This window comes from Rhincodon typus, chromosome 4 (assembly GCF_021869965.1).
Source record: "Rhincodon typus isolate 14 chromosome 4, sRhiTyp1.1, whole genome shotgun sequence".
In the NCBI taxonomy this organism is placed as follows: Eukaryota; Metazoa; Chordata; class Chondrichthyes; order Orectolobiformes; family Rhincodontidae; genus Rhincodon; species Rhincodon typus.
The window spans coordinates 54,568,284-54,590,791 of NC_063335.1; the positions used below are offsets into that span (position 1 = coordinate 54,568,284).

At 39.4% G+C, this 22,508-nt stretch overlaps 1 protein-coding gene across 1 annotated transcript in view; it reads right to left on the reverse strand.

The window, feature by feature from the left end:
* Positions 1-22,508, reverse strand: part of neto1l (neuropilin (NRP) and tolloid (TLL)-like 1, like) — a 165,146-nt gene that overhangs the window by 30,485 nt on the left and 112,153 nt on the right. Inside the window, exon 7 of the mRNA XM_048595751.1 lies at positions 6,929-7,157. Within this exon, the coding sequence (XP_048451708.1) occupies positions 6,929-7,157 (229 nt within the window). The remainder of the gene's footprint in view (positions 1-6,928; positions 7,158-22,508) is intronic.

The window sequence follows — 22,508 nt, forward strand, 5'->3', positions numbered from 1 at the left end:
CGAGGACTCATCCAGCTCTACACTTTGTTATCTTATATCCATCTACAACTTCCTTACATCTTCTTCACTTTTGTATCTGTCATGGTTCATCTATGAATTTAGTTACCATGACTTTGTTCTCCTCATCTAAATCATTGATGTAAATTATAAAAAGTTGAGGTATCAGCATCGACAAATGCAGATTTCCTCCTTTCACGTCCTGTCTATCAGACAAAGACCCATTTATGCAAAGTCTGTTTTCTGTCAATTAGCAAATCGTCTATCCCTGATAATATGTAACCTCTATCCCATGATATTTCATTTTTCCCGAAACTTTGATGTGGCACCTTATGAAATGCCTTCTGAAAATCCAAATACATCTACGGGCTTCCCTTTATCAACAGCACACATTATTCCTTCGAAGAACTCCAATAAAATGATTAAACATGATTTCCCTTAGATAACGACATGTGAATTCTTCCCTATTACCTTCAGATTTTCTAAGTGCGTAGGTATAACCACTTTAATAATCAACTTGAATATGTTGGGTGGTATGGTGGCACAGTGGTTCATGATTCTAACTTCAGGCGACTGTCTGTGGAGTCTGCATGTTCTCCTTGCTTCTGCATGGGTTTCCGCGATGTGCTCCGGTTTCCTCTGATAGTGCAAAGATGTGTAGGTTAGGTGGATTAAACATGTAAATATAGGGTCATGGGAATGGGGGAGAGGTGGGTTTGGGTGGGATGCTCTTCAGAGGGTCAGTGCAGAGATGATGGGCTGAAAAGCCTCTGTCTGCACTGTTGGGATTCTATCTCACCCAACAGATGTCAAGCTAATTGTCCTATAGCTTTCCATTTTCTGCCTTTCACGGGGAAATTTGGAAAACTAACACTGATGCATCAACTACTAACTTTTGTTAAGACCCTGGGGATGCAATCCATCTGGACCCAGAGACGGCCAGCCTGCATCTCTATTACTTTGCTCAATATCACATCTCTTTGTGATTGTAATTTCACAAAGTTCCTCTTCTCTCTTCCATATCCTGATTTAGGATTATTACTTAGATGTTTCTTGTATCCTCCAGAGTAACAACAGAAGAAAATTATTTGTTCAATCAATTTGCCATTTCCTTATTATCTATGATTAATTCCCCATTCTCACCTTCCAGAGGACTGCCACTCACTTTACTTACTTTTCATCTGTTTAAAGTCTTGCTTTTTTTCACATTCTGAGCTAGCTTGCTGTCATATTCTATTTCCTTCCTCTTGATTAACCTTTTAGTCATTCTTTGCCATCCTTTATGTTCTGATCAATTGTCTGACCTGCCGTTCAACTTTATGCTTTTCATTCAAGTTTGATTAATTCCCTAACTTCTTTAGTTAATCACAGAAGGTTGGTCCTTCCATTAGATTTTTTCTTAAAATAAAAATATACTTATTCTGATTAATATCTCCTTAAATGTCTACCACTGTGTCTCTACTGATGTGTCCCCTCACCTAGTATTCCAGGTCACTTCAGATAGCTCAGCTTTCATGCCCACACTGTCACCCTTATTACGTTCAAAATACTAGTCTTCCACACAATCTTCTCTCTTCTAAACTAATGTGAAATTTAATCATATTATGGTCACTTATGTCTCAACGTGTTTTAATTCTGAGGTTATTAATTAATCCTGTCACATTATATGATATTGAGTCGAATATAACCTGTTTTCTGATCAGTTCCAAAATGTGCTGTCATAAAAATTATCTCAAAAGAATTCAATGAATTCCTCACCCAGGTTGTGGCTGCTGATCTGATTTTTCCAGTTTATGTGCAGATTAAACTCACCATGGTTACTGCTGTACCTTCATCTGGAGTACCCAATATTTCTTTTTGGATTCTTTTGTCCCACATTTGTATTTACTGTTAGGTGACTTTAGTCAACTACCGTGGGTGATTTCTTTCCCCTACTATTCTTCATCTCCACACAAATTGATCCTACTGCCTGATTTACTGAACCAATATCATCTCTAACTATTGTAAAAATGCCATCTTCGATTAACAATGCTACCTCTCCACTTTAATGTACTTTCCTAATTCTCTTGAATATCATACACCCCTCAATTTTCAGAACAAAATCTTTTTCACCTGAAACCATGTCTTTATAATGGCTTTTAGGTCTTATTTAATGCATGCTGTCAAGTTGTTTACTTTGTCATGATTGCTGTACACTTTCAGATGCAGAGCCTTCAGTCTTGTCTGTATGTTATCTTTGTAACATCCGATGTTAATTGCTGGTGTATTCCTAAGTTTCCTTTTCTGTCATGAAATTTCCCAATGGTGGCCCGGAAGCACACAAAATAGAGAAGGGTGGTATACTCCAACTGTTATTGGGAGTGATTTTCCTGGATCGTGGGTCTAATGGGAAGGCTACCAGTGTAATGGAGGCATGCTTCCTCTGGCTGACCAGGGATCCATGGGAAGCTGGTTTTCCATGTCCCAAAGAAGGGGCCTTGGGAGTGTAAAGCGCCTTCATGGCCCCAATATATCATCAGCAAAACTAAATTATTCCCACTGCCAAAGGTGGGTTATGTCTTTAAGGAGCAAGCTCTACTGACTGCCAACATCGCATCACTAATTTGGTCGAAGCAGGAAGATAGGTTGTCTTGGCAAAGTCTGGTTAATGCCCTGTACAAAACCTACTTCCAAAAGCAAATTTGTCTCAGTAAAAAGAAAAATAAAAGTTACTGGGAAATTTGATTGAAAGAATTGTATGACCATTGTGATCCTGCCAGTATCATACAGTAAAAGAACAACATTTTTCTTAATTGTTCATGGGATGTAGATAACGCTGGCATTTATCATCCAGCACTAGTTGCACTTGAGAAGATAGAGATAAGTTGCCTTCTGGAACTGCTGCAGAAGGGATTTTGACCCGTGGGACACTGAAGGAACAGCGATATATTTCTGAGTCAGGATGGACGACGGTTTGGATGGGACCTTGCTCCCATGTATCTACTTCACTTGTCTTCTAGACGATAGAGGTCAAGAGTTTGGATGGTGCTGTCAGGGGAGCCTTGGTGAGTTAATGCAATAGATCGGTGGTAAAGGGATAGAATGTTGAAAGTTATGGTAGTGGTGCCAATTGAGCAAACTGCTTTGTTCTAGATGGTGGTAAGCTTCTTATCTGCTGTTAGAGCTGTATCCATCAAGCCACCACACTCCTGACTTGTTTCTTGTAGACAGGCTTTGGGAGTCAGGAAGTAAGCTACTTACTAGCCTCTGACCTGTTCTTGTTTATATGGCTGGTCAAGTTCAGTTTCTGGTCAATGGTAACCTGCCAGGATGTTGATTGTGGGGGATTCAGTCACGGTAATGCCATTGACTGTCAAAGAGTGATAATCTGTTAGAGGCAGAACTTACGAGGCACCAATGTTACTTGCCATTTTTCAGCACAAGACTTCAGATGACACAGCCTGAACTGAAATTAAAATTCTATCCAATAGGCAACGAAACCAGTCAACTACTCCCTGGGAGAAGTGAAAAGATCCTCATCTCTTATTTGATTTGCACCATTTTGAGAATCTTGACATGTTGGAGATGAAATTTCCTTTGCAGATGAATTGTATAAATTAATTTCTAGTTCACAAAGTTCTTAGTGGCTGAAGCAGGGAAAATGGATTATGATGGCAATACTGAAACAGGCTAGAGAAGGGTCTCTCTCTTTCTCTGTCTCTCTCTTTCTTTCTTTTTGCCTAGGTGAAAAGCCCAATGAAACACTGACGAGAAAGAAACATGATCACATGCAAAGAACCTAAAAGAAAACTGCAATATTCTCTACCCCTGACAGTCCTAGATTGATTTCTGGAATGGCAGGACTAACATATGAAAAGAAACTGGATCTAGCATATGAAGAGAAACTGGATCGGTTATGAGTATAGTCATTGGATTTTAGAAGAATGAGGGGGAGATCTCATAGAAACCTATAAACCTCAAACAGGACTGTAGGGGTGACCTGTACCTGGCTATGTAAGGTGACTTGTACCTGACCACACTAAGTAGCCCATGCCTGCTTACAAGATGGCAGACAGAAGCTAAGCAAAAAACTAAGCAGCCTGCTCACACAGTGAAATACAATGGTACCTTTGCTAGAAGGTCAGTAAAAGAACACTGTATGTTCCTATCCAAGACAGTTCTGATAAAAGGATGGCTTAGGACAGATAAATGACCAATTCCAGCTTTATTAACGAAATGGTGATTGTCCCAGTAAATGAATAATGTCAGCTGCCAGATTAGGTCCTCAAGCAGCTGCAAGGATAACAGCTAAAGTCATTTTGTAGTAAATAGTTGCCTCTTTGAAGCTACCAGCAATATAAAATAGTTTCTAGCTAAAAATGCTCTAATCATAGAAGTTGGTCTCAATAGATAACCAGGATTTAATATAAGCCTTAAAAAAATTTAAGCATAGATCTAAAGATTAACTAGCCTTAGAAAACACCTTCTCTTATGCCCTAAGCAAGATAAATTGATCACAATGCCTAAATTACAAAATGGTGACAGTAGAAGTAGTCGTATAATACTACACTTATAATTAACTTTATAAAGAAGTTAACCTTATAGCAATTAGTTAAAACTAACTGACTTTTTAATTTTACATTATGTAATTGGGACAGTAGGAAAATAAAAGGAGTAACTGAATGTGATAAAAGACAGCACCAAAACACAATGAGTAACAGAATTTGAGCTGTACTTACACATAAGCAAGCCTGAGAAAGACCTGAAGGAGTATAACCATTAAACATTTAGAATGCGAATGAATTGGATCCATGGGAAGATCCCAAGGCCTAGAGATTAAGATCATGGGAACCTGGGGATGTCCATGGAAATGCTCATTACTGATTAGGTGTCCCACAGGATTGGGTGTTTGAATTAAGGGGAAGGACGATGACTACGTTGTTTTTGATTACTGTAACACAAAGAGTATAAAAATGCTGTATTTCTTTGTAAAAGCAGAGGGTGTGTCATTGGTCTATCTTCTGAAGCCAGATTTGGGGGAAGATCCTTTGGCCCTCTCCTTGCATAAATCAGTTTCTACTTGAATAAACATCTTCCACTTGCCTGAATCCTGCCAGTCTCATGAGTTTTCATCCTGGGCTGGGAAAAACACTCCTACAAGGACTATACAGGGTAAACACACAAAGGACATTCCAGATGACTGGTGAGTCCATAACCAGGGGTCACAGACTAAGGATATGGGGTACGCCATTTAAATTTGAGAGAAGTAAAAAAATTCTTCAAGCAGAGAGTAGGTTGAGAACAAAAGCACTTGAGAGCAAAACATTAAATGTTTTCCAGAAGGTATTAGATATTGTTCTTAGAGCTAAAACATCAAAGGGCATTGGTCAGAAGAGGCAACAGAGTCCTGAGTTAGATAATCAGCCATGAACATACTGAATAGCGGAGCAGGCCCGAAGGGCAGCATGGCCTTGTCCTGCTCCTATTTTCTATGTTTCTAAATATTCACACTGAGATGATGACAGAATATCAGAAAGGGTGAACAATGTAACCAACAATTTATTTTCTAATCTAAATGTTAGACGCAAAATGACAACAAAACAGAAAATAACTCAAATTTGAGTTAAATAAAACAAAGGATGAGAAATAAAATTGGAAAGAAAGAGAGGAGAGAAAGGAGAGAAAAGAGACATAAATAGAAAGGAAGAATTTTTCTTTCAGTGTAGAATTGCAAGAGACCTTGAGAAGTGACTTACTTCTTACAGGAATGAAGTTCAATTGTTTCTGTTGGTCAATTCCAACACTGAAAAATTGAGCAGCATTGCATGAACTCATTTCTTCAAGACTGTTATGTTGACAAGTAACAGCCATCAGAGTTTACAGTGAACTTAATATATATTTACTGATCAAATACTGCAATTTCTTGGCACTTATGGGGGATTGAAGGTGAGCTGTCACTTTTGTGATGGGATGATGTGTTAATAGTGGTGGTAATAATAGTACTACTAATAATAGTGGTAATGTCATTGGACTAGTAATCCAATGAACCAGGTCAATTAATGCGCAAGGATACTAGGTTCAAATCCTACCACCGCAGCGGATGCAAGTTAAATTTAGTACATAAAATATGGAATTGGAAGTCAGTCTCAATAATGGTGAAAATCCGATTCATTCAATATTGTCTTTTCAGGAAGGAAACTGACTATCCTTACTCGGTCTGGCCTATATATTACTCTACTTCCATTGTAATGTGGTTGGCCTCTACCAATCCTCTGAAATGGCTGAGGAAGCTACTCAATTCAAAGGTGATTAGTGATGGAAAATGAATATTGACCTTATCAGTAATGCCCACATCCCTTGAAAAAGAAAAAACAGATTGTTATGGAAAGGCAGAATTGGCCAAAAATGTTGAAGAAATTTGCAACTCTAAAGTAATCACTTCCTCACCAGAAATTGTTGTTTTCAAATTTTTTCTTTAAAACCAGGTGGCATTTTCCCAGCAAGTTCTGGCCAATTACACCCTTCATTCAATACTCCAATACAATCATGTCTTTTGATAGCAAACAGCCCAAAATCACTCATCTGGCCTGACCAATGATTTATGTAGAATTAAAACAACTGGTTTTGATTTCTTGTTAAATTCCACGAAGGTGGATTATTGCCACTATATCTGGTTGAACACAGCCTCTTAGGGTTAAACCTTTGAGAAAAAAATAATTCAATTAAAATATTGGCAAAGTTACTATCAAAATGGTGTTTTGTGCTGAATGCTACAATTATTTTGTTACTTCAGATTTTTTCTGCATGATCAGAATGCCAAACATACATGACATTACTCTTTAGAGGATTCTTCTGAAGTCTCTTGCTGATGTAGGAAACCTTTGTTAACCATGTACAGTATGGCCTGGTCGTGCAATTTTAAAAAATTAGAAAGAATCCAAATAGTACATACGTTCTTGAAAGGATGTGAAAAGCATCTGGAAGTGACTGCTCCGACTTCCCTCATCAGCCCACATGCGAATGACGCCCAACCCTGTGCGAAGCATCAAATCATTGGCTACGGTGCTGCAGAATTTGGCTTTAAGATCCTCCACTGCATTGCTTCCATCATATATTGCCACAAAATTGCGCTTACACTCATTTGAATTCTCCATCTCGTAGTCGAGAAATCTCAAGTAAATCTAATGAAAAAAGAAAAAGATTCACAATAATAAAGAGTGGATCAAAAGCTCTCTTTCAGCCCTTCAGCCTACTTGCACAGCACATTACACCTTGTCAATTCCATCCTAAAGACACTAGTTCTGCATTTTTCAGCGCTTCATTATGATGAATTCAGTGGTGCGACCAGTCCTTCAGCGAGAACATGTTTAATTATAAGACAGCTGACTTTACAGGTCAAATGACTGCACTGCAAAGACAGTTTGTAAATTGACAACTCGTTAGAAATGGACCAAGTTTCATATTCTAGAAACCAACATGACTTTGAAGTGAATGTTAAAAATAAAAAAAACTGGAAGCTGATATGAAATTGTTCAAATAGAGACACAGATATGACTACGTTAACCAAAAGATAGATGATGCAATTAGACTACACAATGGCGTATGTTTACTCAGAGAGCTCTTGTGGCACAGTGGCAGTGTCCCTATCTCTGAGGTAGAAGGTTTTGGTTCAAGGCCCACCTCCTCCAGATGTGTGTCCTAATGCATTTGAACTGGCTGATTAAAAATATCTGTGTGTTAACTCAGATTTAGTGGCTACCTTGATCCCTGAACTCCTAATGGCAAGCTGTAACTATCACCTAAAACCCAATTGCTCCAGTTCCATTAAATCTGTGTCAGCACCCAAATCCTTTCGGAAATGCAATTCTTAAACCTCATTCAACAATCTATTGATGCTGATAATACCTTTATACATTAACAGGCTATTGACCAACCAGAATGTGGAATTGACAGACGACGTAGGTGTTACAATCAAAAGAAGGGGCTGTTGTACACTTTAGTTTGATTTACTTGTACTTTAGGAAGAATGTGTTGAGGAAAACGGGACAACTTGCAAGGATAACTTCAGATTTGTTATATACGTAGATTGGAGCATACTTCCTTGAGTAACCATCAACGACTGCTGTACAAAATTGAGGACAGTGAAAGGGGACAGTGACTGAGTAATGACTAAGGACTAGGATATTAATATTTACATGCTATTGGTGGAACAGTGAATGGCAAACAGAGTACTAAGTCATACTGAACTATAACGCTTGTCCATTTTGCCTCACCTGGAAGATTTCAGGTCAGAAATTTGAGTTTGTTATGGAGATTCATTATCTAAAACATCAATTTATAATATCATTGACTGGATATACATATGTGTGATATACAGAGCAAAGGACACTGGCTACAGCAGCAAAAATGTTGTATTTGTAAAGAACAAAATGATTGAATGGAGACACCAATTCTATAACATTTCTGAAAGAGGTCACAAGACCCAGTTTGTGAGTGATAAAAATGCTGTTTTGAACACAGTCAGAGAGAACTTCACACATGGGGAAATATCTTTGCTCTCTCTGTCTGTCTGTCTGTCTCTCTCTTTCCCTCTTTTTCTCTGGAATGCTTTTTACCTACATTTGCATATTGAAAACTCATTGGAAGATCTCATTATCATAGGTGGAGGGTTTTAAAAGAAGCAATAGCAATCTAAATTTTTGTCTTCAATAAAGAGAATTCAACCAGCATGACTGATCCAAGAAGAGACTTCAATGACTAGTATCTTTTCTGAATTTAACTGTTACCTGGTCAAAGATAACATTCTGTAGTGATATTCCTTTCTTTTTTCTCCAGGCTTGGTGGAATACATATCCTTTATTTGAGCAATATTTATTTTGCAAAAAACAAATTATTTGCTATTTTAAGGAATTTGTTTGAGTTGTTTCTGGTACTGAACAATATACAGTCTAATGTACACATAATCGGCAAGGTCATCTTCCTTTTTAAATTAAAATTGGAGGAGTGGGTCAAGAAAAGGAATCAAGCCCACCTCCTAACTAGGAGAATGACAGTATAAGAGGGAAGTGCCACTTATCTACATACAGCTCTTCCCATTGATTCACCCCACCTTGCCTAAGTTAATTGAATCAATGCAATTGTCAAAATGCTGTGGAATCTGCTTATTGCAATCATCCAAAGCAATTCCCACTCTGACCACACTAACCAACTAATACCACAAACTCAATTAGTTGTTTTCTAGGTACATCCAATTGCCATTGTTGAACCTGAGACCACTAATGGCTTCAGACTAAGATTCAATGAACAAAATTTTTACTCATTCAAAATCTATCATTACAATCCTAGACCTGATGAATAAATTCATGATACAATCTGGCTCAGGATCAGAAACCTTTCTTTTTACTTAGACAAAGTGCAAGATTCAGTGGACTTACTAAGAGAATAGCTCACCAGACAATGAGATTATGGCTGACCTGATGTTCTTAAACTCCACTTTCCTGACTTATTGTCATAACACTGGATTCTCTACTGACTAAAATTGTATCTACCAATGCCTTGAATATACACAACAATCCATCCTCCTCTACAGCCCTCTGTGGTAAAGAATTCTAGATTCACTACCGTCTGAGAGAGATAAAATAAATCCTTCTCATCTCTGTCTTAAATGGGTGATTTCACACGTTATGATTTTACCCTCTGGTGCTAGACTCTTCCACAAGGGAAAACAGCCTCTCGGCATCTACCATGTCAGGCCTCCTAAGAATATTCTACGTTCCAAAAAGGTTCCCTCTCATTCTTCTAAACCCGTGAGTACAAGCACAGCCTACTCAACATCTCCTCATAAGAAAATCCATCTTTTCCCTGATCAATCCAGTGAACCTTCTCTGGATTGCTTCCAGTACCAGTATATCTTTCCTTACATAAGGAAATCAAAACTGTTTGCATTATACCAGATTTGGTCTAACTAGTGCCTTGTATAATTTTATACTATTTTTGTACTCCATTCTTTTTGAAATGAAAGCCAGCAGTGAGTTTACCTTCCCTTTTACTCACTGCACTTCCTTACTTGTTTTGTGATTGTTGCATGAGAACCCCTCTGTGCTGCAGATTTCTGCAGTTTTTTTCCCATTTAAATAATATTCAGCTCCTCTTTTCTCCCTACCAAAGTGCATAATTTCATATTTCCCCACATTATATTCCATCTGCCAAATTTTTGCCCATTCACTTAACCTTTCTATACCCTTCTGCAGACTCTTTTTGCCATTCTCACTTTTTGCCTCCCTACCTATTGTTAAACTTGACTGTAATGTATTCACTTGTCTCATCTCAGTTATTAACAAATACTGTAAATAATTGTGGCCCCAGCACTGACTCCTGCTACACTTCACTGGTTACAGATTACCATCCTGAAAATGCCCCCTTTATTCCAACGCTGTCTTCTATTAATTAGCCAATCCTCTGCCAATACACTTTCTCCAAAACTATGGACTCATCTTATTAAGTAGCCTTACATGTGATACCTTATTGAATATCCTTTATTTATTCTGCTTGTCACTTCCTCGAGGGATTCTAGTAAATGTGTCAGGCATGATTTCCCCTCCACAAAGCTATGCTAACTCGGCTTAATTATATTATGTATTCTACATGAGCATTTTCTGAATGACAGATGTTAAGCTAAGTGGCCTATAGTTACCTGTCTCCCATCCTTTTGAATAAGGGTGTTACGTTGGACATTTTCCAATCCTTTGGGACTTTTCCAGAATCAAAGGATTCTTGGAAGATTACTGCCTGTGAATTCACTATCTCTGTAATTACTTCCTTTAACACTCCAGCATGAAACCTATCAGGTCCAGGGGATTTGTTGGCCTTCAGTCCTATAAATTCCCCTTGTACATTTTTTTCTAGTGATAGTTACTGTGCTTATTTCCTCTGCTCTCTTAGTCCTTTGATTATTTCATGTCTTTGGTATCTGTTAGTGTCCTGTACCTACTAAAGAAGGATTCATCACATTATCAAAAACATAGTGTTAAAATGAAGCCTTAATAACTTCTTCTCATAAAACAGCATCATATTCTTCATCACTGCAAACACTGTTAATTGATTGTTTCCCATTTCTGTTTTTAAAATCTCCCCTTACATTCAAGTGTTGCTAGTTCAGCTTGTTGAGTGTAATCTACCATATTCAATCGCTCAGGCTTTTATTCTCTGAAGCGCCTGAAATGCATTTAAGGAAATGGAAGCAAGCAAAGATTGCACACAGTGCTCCTTGTACTTATGGTGGCTCAGTGGTTAGCACTGCAGCCTCACAGTGCCAGGGACCTGGGTTTGATTCCACTCTCAGACGATTGCCTGTGTGGAGCTTGCACATTCTCCCCATGTCTGCATGGGTTTCCTCTTAGTGCTCCGGTTTCCTCCCACAATCCAATGATGTGCAGGCTTGGTGGATTGGCCATGTTCAATTGTCCATAGTGTTCAGGGATGTGTACATTAGGTGGGTAATTGGGGGATGGGTCTGGGTGGGAAACTCCAAGGGTCAGTGTGGACTTGTTGGGCTGAAGGGCCTGTTTCCACACTGTAGGGATTCTATGATGATAAGCAGTGTTCAACATGAAAACATGGATTAGCTTAGTATAACATGTCTGTATCTAATGGAGACTGATTCCTGTGGGTAATTTAATTCTTTTTCTTAGATTCCCAGCAAGCTATGAACCATTTTATGGGAAAGCAACTGGGCAAATAGTTCAAATTCAGATTCTGTCCCATTCTACTCAACACTGGACCCATCTGACTATTGGCCTAGCACAGCCTGGCAAATGAAGTGCAATGTCTCGAGTAACTAGCACGTTCAATAATTCAATGGACAAGATCTTTCCACTGCACTCATTCTTATAAACCCTCATTACTACAAATTGTAGGAGATACAATGCACTTGTTACAAGTTTAAAAGCTTCCTTTACTGGCTGGCAAGGCATTTGTAACAATGGAGCTCATGTTAATAAGCGTTAGTTGACTTAAGAATCTTTGGTTAATGAGAATAACAAGAAAACATATCTTTTGTTGAAAGTGGTAATGGCAATTTCTATAAGCCGGGGGCCTGGCTTCAGGCATCATAGAATTGATGCATTGTGGAAGCAGCCCATTTGGCCCATCAAGTTCACAACAACCCTCCAAAGAGTATCCACCCCAGAACCATCCATAGCCCCCAACCTATCCCTGCATTTCCCAACACTAATCCACCTAGCCTGCACATCCCTAGACACTATGGGGCAACTTACCGTGGTCAATCCACCTAACCCACATGTCTTTGGACTGTGGGAGGAAACCAGAGCACCTGAAGGAAACCCTCACAGATACAGGGAGAACATGCAATCTCTACACAGACAGTTGACTGAGGCTGGAATTGAACCCTGGTTCCTGGTGCTATGAGGTAGCAATGCTAATCACTAAGCCACAGTGCCATCCTACCTAATCCAGAGGTGTATCTCCAACAGAGAAAATATCCACAAATACTTGGTTTTGTGTGCTACAGAATGGGGAGACAGTATTGAATAGATCATCCAATTGACCTTATCCATAAAAGTAAAATGGACCTTTCTTCTTAACAAGCACATTGACCAATTAAGTATTTAATTAGGGTTGTCCAGCAATTTCACTTGCAGAAGATAGGAAAACGTTTGAATTTGTAACTTACTTGGGGAATTGGTGGGCAAATTTCAGAATGATGATGTTTAACACACCAGTAAACACGAATTTCAGATAAAAATCTAAAGAGATAAATTAATCATTTAAACAAATAATTCATTAACATGACCATTAACAAATGTCATGCAGCAGAGCTAACTAATAAAATATTTTTTTCACCTTTTCAGTTAAGAAACAGAGCAAGACTCAGAAAAAGATGAGGCCCTAAGCTCTGATCACCAGGGAAGGGAGTGAGGACCCGGAAGAAACTAATGAGTTGTGTTTAACCAGCAATGACCTTAGTTGCCTCTGATGGTGTACACTCTGAGATGGACTCAGTGGAAATCACCTGAAAAGAGAGACTAGAAGTGGGTTGGCTTTCATCATGGGTTTGCCTTGTCTGTCACGTTCTTTGTGGATAGGATATTGCAATTTGGCAGGAGGATGGGGAGGACAGGAAAAGGATGTTGCAGGAGGAAGTAGGGTAAGGTGAGTATGTAGGAGGTCCAGTCCCATTCACTCATTCACACTCCCAGCACTCACCCTGAAGTCACTCACTCACCAACTGAATAAGTCCAATCCTTATTCCATCCGTTGAGCCCTCCCTATTCATTCAGCTACCCACCTGCCCACTAAACTCTTTTAGTCACTCAGTCAGCAACTGACACAGCCCTCCAGTTGCTTAGTCACCTGTTCAGTTCGCCAACTCACTCACCTAGTTCACTCACTTATTCAAATATCCATTCAGACTGCTCAGTCCCTCTCTCACACCCTCAGCCGGCCCACCAGTCATTCCCTTCACCTATTATCAGTGGTATCACCATTCATTAAACCGTAATCCCTGACCCTTCTCAAACACTGCCCTCCTCACACTCAACCACCTCACGTTACTTAACAGCATAAGGGACCCTCAGACCCCACTCCCTATCTCTAGCAGCCCGCCTGTCATTCCCCTCCTTTCCAACCATTTTCTGCTATCTAGATTAACAACTAAATTAGGTACTTATGATGACTCAGAATCATATCCAAAAAGAGCTCATGCCTCGTGCGAAAGTGAAGAAGGGAAATGATTTGGCAGAAAAATAAATCCTCGTAAATATAAGTAAGTAAAGATAATCAAAGTACAAGGTTAACGGCAGCATATACATGGGAGTACCACCACTTCCAAAGCCCACATCTCATAAACAACTGTTTAAAAATACTGGGCTGTTTCCAGGTGGTTAAATTAAAAAAAAAGTGAAATGCCATGAAATAAAGTTAAATTATATCAATTATTTGCTTATTGTCAATGAAGAGTTGGAACTCCAAGGATGTCTATCAATCTGACTTAACATTTAAAAGCATGCACAGCAGATCGTGTAATCGGAAATCAGGCTTGATAATCAATTTTTGATCCCCCTATGCCAAGTTCATATTGAATGAAGATTGAAAATCTTGATATCTTTGGATCGTAAACTGAACTGAACATGCTCTTTTTTGAAGGATGAGGTCATAGCAGTGCTACATAGTCCTGCTGTGTTGCAGTGTCTCCTACTGTATCCCAGTCAGTGCCCGGATTGATTTACAGGTGTAAGGAAGTTCCTGCTTCTGTTACTGTAGTGATAATCCTGAAAAGGTTCAATGCTCTGTGCTGCTTAAGGGAGATGACTTGAGTCTCAGCTCCGTTTAAGAACGCTTAACATTACTTAGCTTCAACATTCTATGAATTATCTGCAGCCAGACTTTGCATCAGATCGACGTAATAGCATCGCTCTTCAGAGGTTCTGCATCATGCAGTTTCTTACATCATAAATGATACAGCTTATCATTTACATATTTGAGTATAACCCTTTAAATTACACTGATCACCTCCACCAGCTTCCACCCACTCAAAAATGCTGAACCTCAATCCCATTCCACCCTCTAATCTCAGCCTGTTACTGCTGATCAGTGGTACAATTACTGCCATAATGAGTACATTAATTAGTAACTAAGAAAATCATGATAAATGGGGTAACACATCAGAGTCCTCCTGTCTACTCAGTCATTCCTGATCAATCCTTTCTATAGCCCCCACATGATCAAAGTCTCCAATGGCACCTTTCATATACTGATGGCTCTCATAGCCTTCTATACTTTATTCTACAAATGATTAATGCCCTACTGTTTGTTTCTTCTAAACCCCAAGTATTTCCATTATAAGCAAGCTCTAAATTATTATATATAAATTTATTAGAACTAAACCTGCCCTTGCAACTGTTGTTTTGATTTGTTTTTGAAAAGTAATGTCAGTTGTGCAAAGACAAATAAAAGGTTGTTTGATAAACAATTAAAGGAATTGATCATGTTTTATATGCTGGTTTAGAGCAGGTTGACCTGCTTTTTGTTAAATTCAATTAGTTTTTGTTTGGAGAACAATCAGTTAACTATACAGCACATTGGTCTAGAGGTCTAAGAGTGCATGCTACTTGCTTGATGAACTGGTATTAGCTGTGCATGGTTAATGTTCACAAACTTATGCCAAATTTATGCTTTTTGCATCATCAGGAGGAGCACATCTGAGGCATTCACAGGCATACAGCCCCATGATTTTCATTCATTAAAATTAACCACTCAGAAAATTTCAAGCTGTGAATTGACATTGTGTTCTCTATCAAGCCAACTTCTGAAGGAGAAGGGAAATTAACCCTAACTAAGCTATGCATGGTCAAATTTCATCCAGGGAAATTTACAAGATCAGTCACAGACTGAATTGTTGTGGTTGGTTTGCTCACTGAGCTAGTTCATTAGTTTGCAGACATTTCATTATCCTGCTGGGTAACATCATCAGTGTAACCTCCGATCAAGTGTTGTTGTGTTTTCCCATTTGTTATTTAAACTTTGGGATCCGTTGGAGTTGATTACCTCATTTCCAGTCTTTCTTTCCAGCAGTGTGTATATAGGGTCTAATTCTACGTGTTTATCGATGGCCTTCTTAGTGGTGAACCAGGCCTTTAGAAATTCCCATGCTTGTCCCTTTTTGGCTTGTCCTAGTTTCCTGACAATGTCCCAATCGAATGATGGTTCTCCTTGTCTGCGTATATGGAGATGAGTGAGTATTGTTTGTGTTTTTTGTTGCTAGTTGGTGTTCATGTATTTTCATAGCCAGTTTCCTTCCTGTCTGTCCAATGTGATGTTTGTCACTGTCCTTGCATGAAATCTTGTATATTACGTTGGTTCTGTCCATATTGGGTAAGGGGCCTTTGGTTCTTGTTAGCAGTTGGCGTAATGTTGGTGTAGGTTTGTGTGCTACTCTGATGCCCAATGGATGTAGGAGTCTTGTGGTCAGTTCAGATACATTCTTCATGTACGGTAACATGACAAGTGTGTCGGGGTGTACTGTATCTTCCTGTTGTTGTTTGTGTGACAGGCATCGTCGGACCCAGCTGTTCGGGTATCCGTTGTCTCTGGACACTTGGTAGAGGTATTCTTCTTTGGTTTGGCGAAGTTCTGGGTTGCTGCAGTATGTCGTGGCTCATTTGAACAGTGTTTTTACGCAACTCCGTTTGTGGGTTTTGGGGTGGTTACTGTTGAAATTTAGGACTTCAACCATGTGTGTGGCCTTTCTGTATACTTTGGTCAGAAATTCCCCGTTGGCCCTGCGTTCTACCATCACGTCCAAGAATGGGAGCTGTTTGTTCTTTTCTTCTTCTCTGATTAATTTGATGCCAGTGAAAATGTTGTTAATACGTTGGTGTGTTTCTTCTAGTTTAGTCCATTTGATGATAATGAAAGTGTCATCCTGGGATCCATAGTTTGGGTTGGATCTGTGGAAGGGCCATGCTTTTGAGTCTCTGCATCACTGCGTATGCTATTAGTCCAGAGATGGGTGACCCCATAGGTGTCCCGTTGATTTGTTCGTAGATCTGGCCATTAAAGGTAAAGTGGGTCATGAGGTGTAGGTCCAGTAATTTCAGCACATTGTCTGTGGAGATGGTGTTACTCAGGTCCAGTTCCTTCAGTAGTGTTGCTAGTGTTTCTCTCGTCAGTGGTATGTCGATCAATGTGAATAGGGCGGTAACGTCAAAGGACACCAAAGGTCTCGTCCTCATCTATTCTTATGTTTTTGAGGGTTTTGAGGAACTCCTGGGCTGAATGGATTGAGTGGGGTGAGTTGTTGATGAGGTGCTTTAGTCTTCGTTGTAATTCATTGGCTAACCTGTGCGTTGGTGTGTCTGGGAGAGAGACTATGGGTCTGAGGTGTACTTCTGGTTAGTGTATCTTTGGGAGGTTGTAGAATTGGGGTGTGTTTGTCTCTTCAGGTTTCATTTTTAGGTAGTCTGCTTCGTTGATTTGTCTGGTCTGTTTGAGTCTCTTCTGCGTGTGGATGATTTTACGTCCCAGTTGCGGTGTTTTCACTTGTTAATATGTATTTGTGTCCACTAGCAACATCTGTGCTTTAATGATATAGTCTCGTTTGTTAAGAATTACTGTCATGTTCCCTTTGTCCGCAGGTAGGATTATGATGTTTTTGTCTTGTTTGCCTCAGGAACCAAGTTCTACCGCACAGTGTGAGATACAAACCTCCCATCAACAACCCACAGGCACATAGGACAGCAGAGCACAATGGCCACAGAAGGGTGAAGGTAATGATTAATGACGCCCACAACCGACTCCACAGACATGACAGGGAAGTTATGTGCCAAAAATCCCTATACCTAGAAGCAACCAACCTACAGTGGACAACAGACTTCGAACGAGCCATTAACATCAGTCAACAAAAAGCCAAAACCAAGAAAAGACAAATTTGACAAGAAAAACTAGCCAAACGAACCAACCAAAAAGACAGCCAAAGATCAACGCTTGGATAAGAAGCCTATCTGACAGGAAACTACAGACACAGAGAAAGCTGTACTAATACCTGGACTCAATTACAACCACAGAGCTGCTAACAGGACAGAGTTCCTAGCCACACGAGAATCCACACTGAAGACCAATGGCATCAATGAGGAAACACAACAAGCCATAAAACAGACAGTGGACCTGACATTGAAGAGGGAATGAACTTAACACCCTCAACACATCCGAAAGGAAGGCCCTGGAAGGACCCCAAAAAACCCCCAAGAACATCATAATCCTGCCAGTATACAAAGGGCACATGACAGTAATTCTTAACAAATGAGACTACATCATTAAAGCACAGATGTTTCTAGTGGACACAAATACATACAGACAAGTGGAAACAGACCCAACACCACAACTGGGAAATAAAATCATCTACATGCTAAAGAGACTCAAGCAGACTGGAAAAATCAACAAAGCAGACTACCTAAAAATGAAACTCGAAGGGACAAACACCCCCCAATTCTACAACCTCCCAAAGGTACACAAACCGGAAGTACCCCTCAAACCCATAGTCTCTCTCCCAGACACACCAATGCACAGGTTAGCCAATGAATTACAATGAAGACTAAAGCACCTCGTCAACAACTCACCCCACTCAATCCACTCAGCCCAGGAGTTCCTCAAAACGCTCAAAGACATAAGAATAGATGAGGACGAGACCATGATGTCCTTTGACGTTACCGCCCTATTCACATCAATCGACATTTCACTGACAAGAGAAACACTAGCAACACTACTGAAGGAACCAGACCCGAGTAACACCATCTCCACAGACAATGTGCTGAAATTACTGGACCTACACCTCATGACCCACTTTACCTTTAATGGCCAGATCTACAAACAAATCAACGGGATACCTACGGGGTCACCCATCTCCAGACTAATAGCAGAAGCAGCGATGCAGAGACTCAAAAGCATAGTCCTGCCACAGATCCAACCCAAACTATGGATCCGTTACACGGACAACACATTCGTTATCCTAAAATGGACTAAAGTAGAAAAACACACCAACTTATAAACAACATTTTCACCGGCATCAAATTTACCAGAGAAGAACAAACCGATCCCATTACTGGACATGATGGTAGAACGCAGGGCCAACGGGGAATTTCTGACCAAAGTATACAGAAAGGCCACACATGGTTGAAGTCCTAAATTTCAACAGTAACCACCCCAACACCCACAAACAGAGTTGCGTAAAAACACTGTTCCACTGAGCCGCAACACATTGCAACAACCCAGAACTTTGCAAAGTAAAGAAGAATACCTCTACCAAGTACTTAGAGACAACGATACCCAAACAGCTGGGTCCGATGATGCCTGTCACACAAACAACAACAGGAAGATACAGTACACCCGACACACTTGTCATGTTACCATACATGAAGAACGTATCTGAACTGACCACAAGACTCCTACGGCCACTGGGCATCAGAGTAGCACACAAATCTACATCAACCCTACGCCAACTGCTAACAAGAACCAAAGGCACCTTACCCAATATGGACAGAACCAACGTAATATACAAGATTCCATGCAAGGACAGTGACAAACATCACATTGGACCGACAGGAAGGAAACTGGCTATGAAAATACATGAACACCAACTAGCAACAAAAAGACACGTCCAATACGCACTCGTTTCCATAAACACAGACAATGATAACCAACAATTCGATTGGGACAATGTCAGGATCCTAGGACAAGCCAAACAGAGACAAGCACGGGGATTTCTAGAGGCCTGGTTCTCTATCAATAAGGCCATCAATAAACACATAGAATTAGACCCTTTATACACACCACTGCAAAGAAAAACCGGAAATAAGGTAATCAACTCCAATGGACCCCAGAGTTTAAATAACAAGCGGGAAAACCCAACAATGCTTCATCGGAGGCTGCATTAATGATGTTTCCCAGCAGGGTAATGAAACGTCTGCAAACTAACGAACCAGCCCAGTGTGTGAACCAACCACAGCATCCATAACCTGAGCTACAAACCTACTCAAGAACCTTAGACACACTGAATTATACATGAACAATGTTCATACACTTAACTGTACATGAAAAAAAGCTAAAATATATATGAACAACATACTGAAATGTAAATGAATGAAATTCACCCACTGGGTTGCATGTGAACAACACACACTGAATGCTATATGAACAACACATACGCTGAATTGTATATCGACAACATTTATACTTTGACTTCTGTACGATAACACACACATAATTTTGGATACAAATAGCACTCACATTGAATGGTATAGGAACAAGAATCACACACTGAATGGCATATGAACAACACACGCACTGAAATGCACTTACACACTGAACTGTACATCAACAACATATATATATAGTGGATTGTATATGAACAACATACACAATGAATTTATATATGAACATTTGCAGCTGAATTGTATATGAACACACACTGAATTGTACATGAACAACATAAACACTGAACTGTATATAAACATTCTCACACTTTATTGTGTATGAAGAACATGGACACACCAAACTGAAATGAACAACATTCACTTACTGAATGGTATATAAATAACATTCACACAGTAAATTGTTCATAAACAACATACACAAATGTACATGAGTAACATTCAAACTGAATTGCATATGAACACTTGAACTGAATTGCATATGAACAACATTCACACGTTGAACCATATATAAACAACATTCACAGTAAACTGTATATGAACAACAGTCACACGAGCCTGAATATGAACAATATTCATGCACTGAATTCAATTAAAGAACACAAAATCTGGACTTAAGAGTCTAATGATGGTCATGAATCCATTGTCTATTGTTGGAAAATCCTATCTGTTTCACTAATGTCCCTTAGGGAAGGAAACTGCCATCCTTACCTTGTCTGGTCTACATCAATGTGGTTGACTCTCAACTGCCTTCTAACTGCAGTTAGGGATGGAATGAATTTAAAAAAGAATTTTGAAAAAACTTAATTGTACCTGAACAACATTGACACAATGAATAGTATATGAACAAATCGTACACACTGAATTATGTATGAGTAACACTCATCCATAATTTTGTATGAACAATATTCACAAATTGAATTCTATATGAACAACGTCACACACTGCATTGTATATGAACAATATTCACACCGAACAGTGTATTAACAACATTCATATGCTGAAATGTATATAAACAATATTCACACACTCTGAATTTTATACAAACAACAGAAAACACTGAATTGTATATAACAGTTTTCACATACTGAAATGTATATGGACAACACACCCATACTAAATTGTACATAAACAGCACTGACACACTAAACTGTGTATGAACATACACACACAGAATTGTAAACAAACATCACTGACACATTGATTGTATATGACCAACACACTGAACTTCATACAAAATACTCACACACTGAAATGTACATGAGAAACATACATACAATGAAATGTATATGAACACACAGACTGAGTTGTATATGACTAACACTCTCCCAATTAATTTCATATGAACAGCACTCACACTGAATGTGCATGACCAACACACACTGAACTGTCCATGAGCAGTTACATACACACAAAATTGTATACGAACAACACACATTGAAATGCATTTGAACAAAATTCACAACTGGATTGTATATGAACAACAATCGCACACTAAGCTGTATATGAACACACAAACAATGAATTGAATACGAGTCATACTCCACACACTGAATTGTACATGAACAAGTCATACAAACTGAATTTCATATGAACAACACACACACTGAACTGTATGTGACACACAACATTTTGAATTGTCTCTGAACAACATTCACACACTTGAGTTGTAAATGAACGACACTGACACATTGACTGTATATGAACAAGGGGAGGCAATGGCCTAGTGGTATATCGCTGGACTGTTAATACACAGACCCAGGTAATGTTCTGAGGACCTGGGTTTGAATCCTGCCATGGCAGCTGTGGAATTTGAATTCAATAAATATCTGGAATTAAGAGTCTAAAATGACCATAAATCCATTACCGGAAAAACCCATCTGGTTCACTAATGTCCTTTAGGGAAGGAAACTGCCATCCTTACATGGTATGGCCTACATGTGACTCCAGACCCACAGCAATGTGGCTGACTCTCAACTGGCCTCTGGGCAATTAGGGATGGGCAATAAATGCTGGGCTAGCCAGCAATGCCATCATCCTGTGAATGAATAAAGGAACAACACTCACACAAGACTTTCACACTTTGAACTGTATGTGAAAAACAGTTGCACGCAGAATCGTATATGAACAACATTCTCAACTGAATTCATAGGAATACACACACACACACACACACACACACACAATTGCATATGAAGGACATACACTGAACAACTCTCATGTTCTCGTTTGCGTATGAATGCACTCTGAATTTATATGACTGACACTCTGAAACCGAATTACAGATGAACACACACACGCCCACTCTGAAATTTTTCTGACCAAAAACTCATACACTGAATTATATGTGAAAACACATACATGGATTTAAATGTATGTGATCAACACTCTCACACTGAATTGTATATGAACAATACTCACACACTATACTGTATATGAACAACATGTACACTGACTTAGAGATAGTGGGAACTGCCGATGCTGGAGAATCTGAGATAACAAGGTGTAGAGCTGGATGAAGACAGCAGGCCAAGCAGCATCAGAGGAGCAGGAAAGCTGACGTTTTGGGTGTGGACCCTTCTTCAGAAATGTATGTTCACACTGAATTGTAGATGATTAACAGACATGCACAGTGTATTGCATATGATCAACACTTGCACACAAAATTGTATGCGAACACTTATCAGACTGAAATATTTCTGAAGAAGTGTCCAGACCGGAAGCATCAGCTTTCCTGCTCCTCTGATGCTGCTTGGCTTCTGTCTTCATCCAGCTCTACACCTTGTTATCTCATGTATACTGACTTAT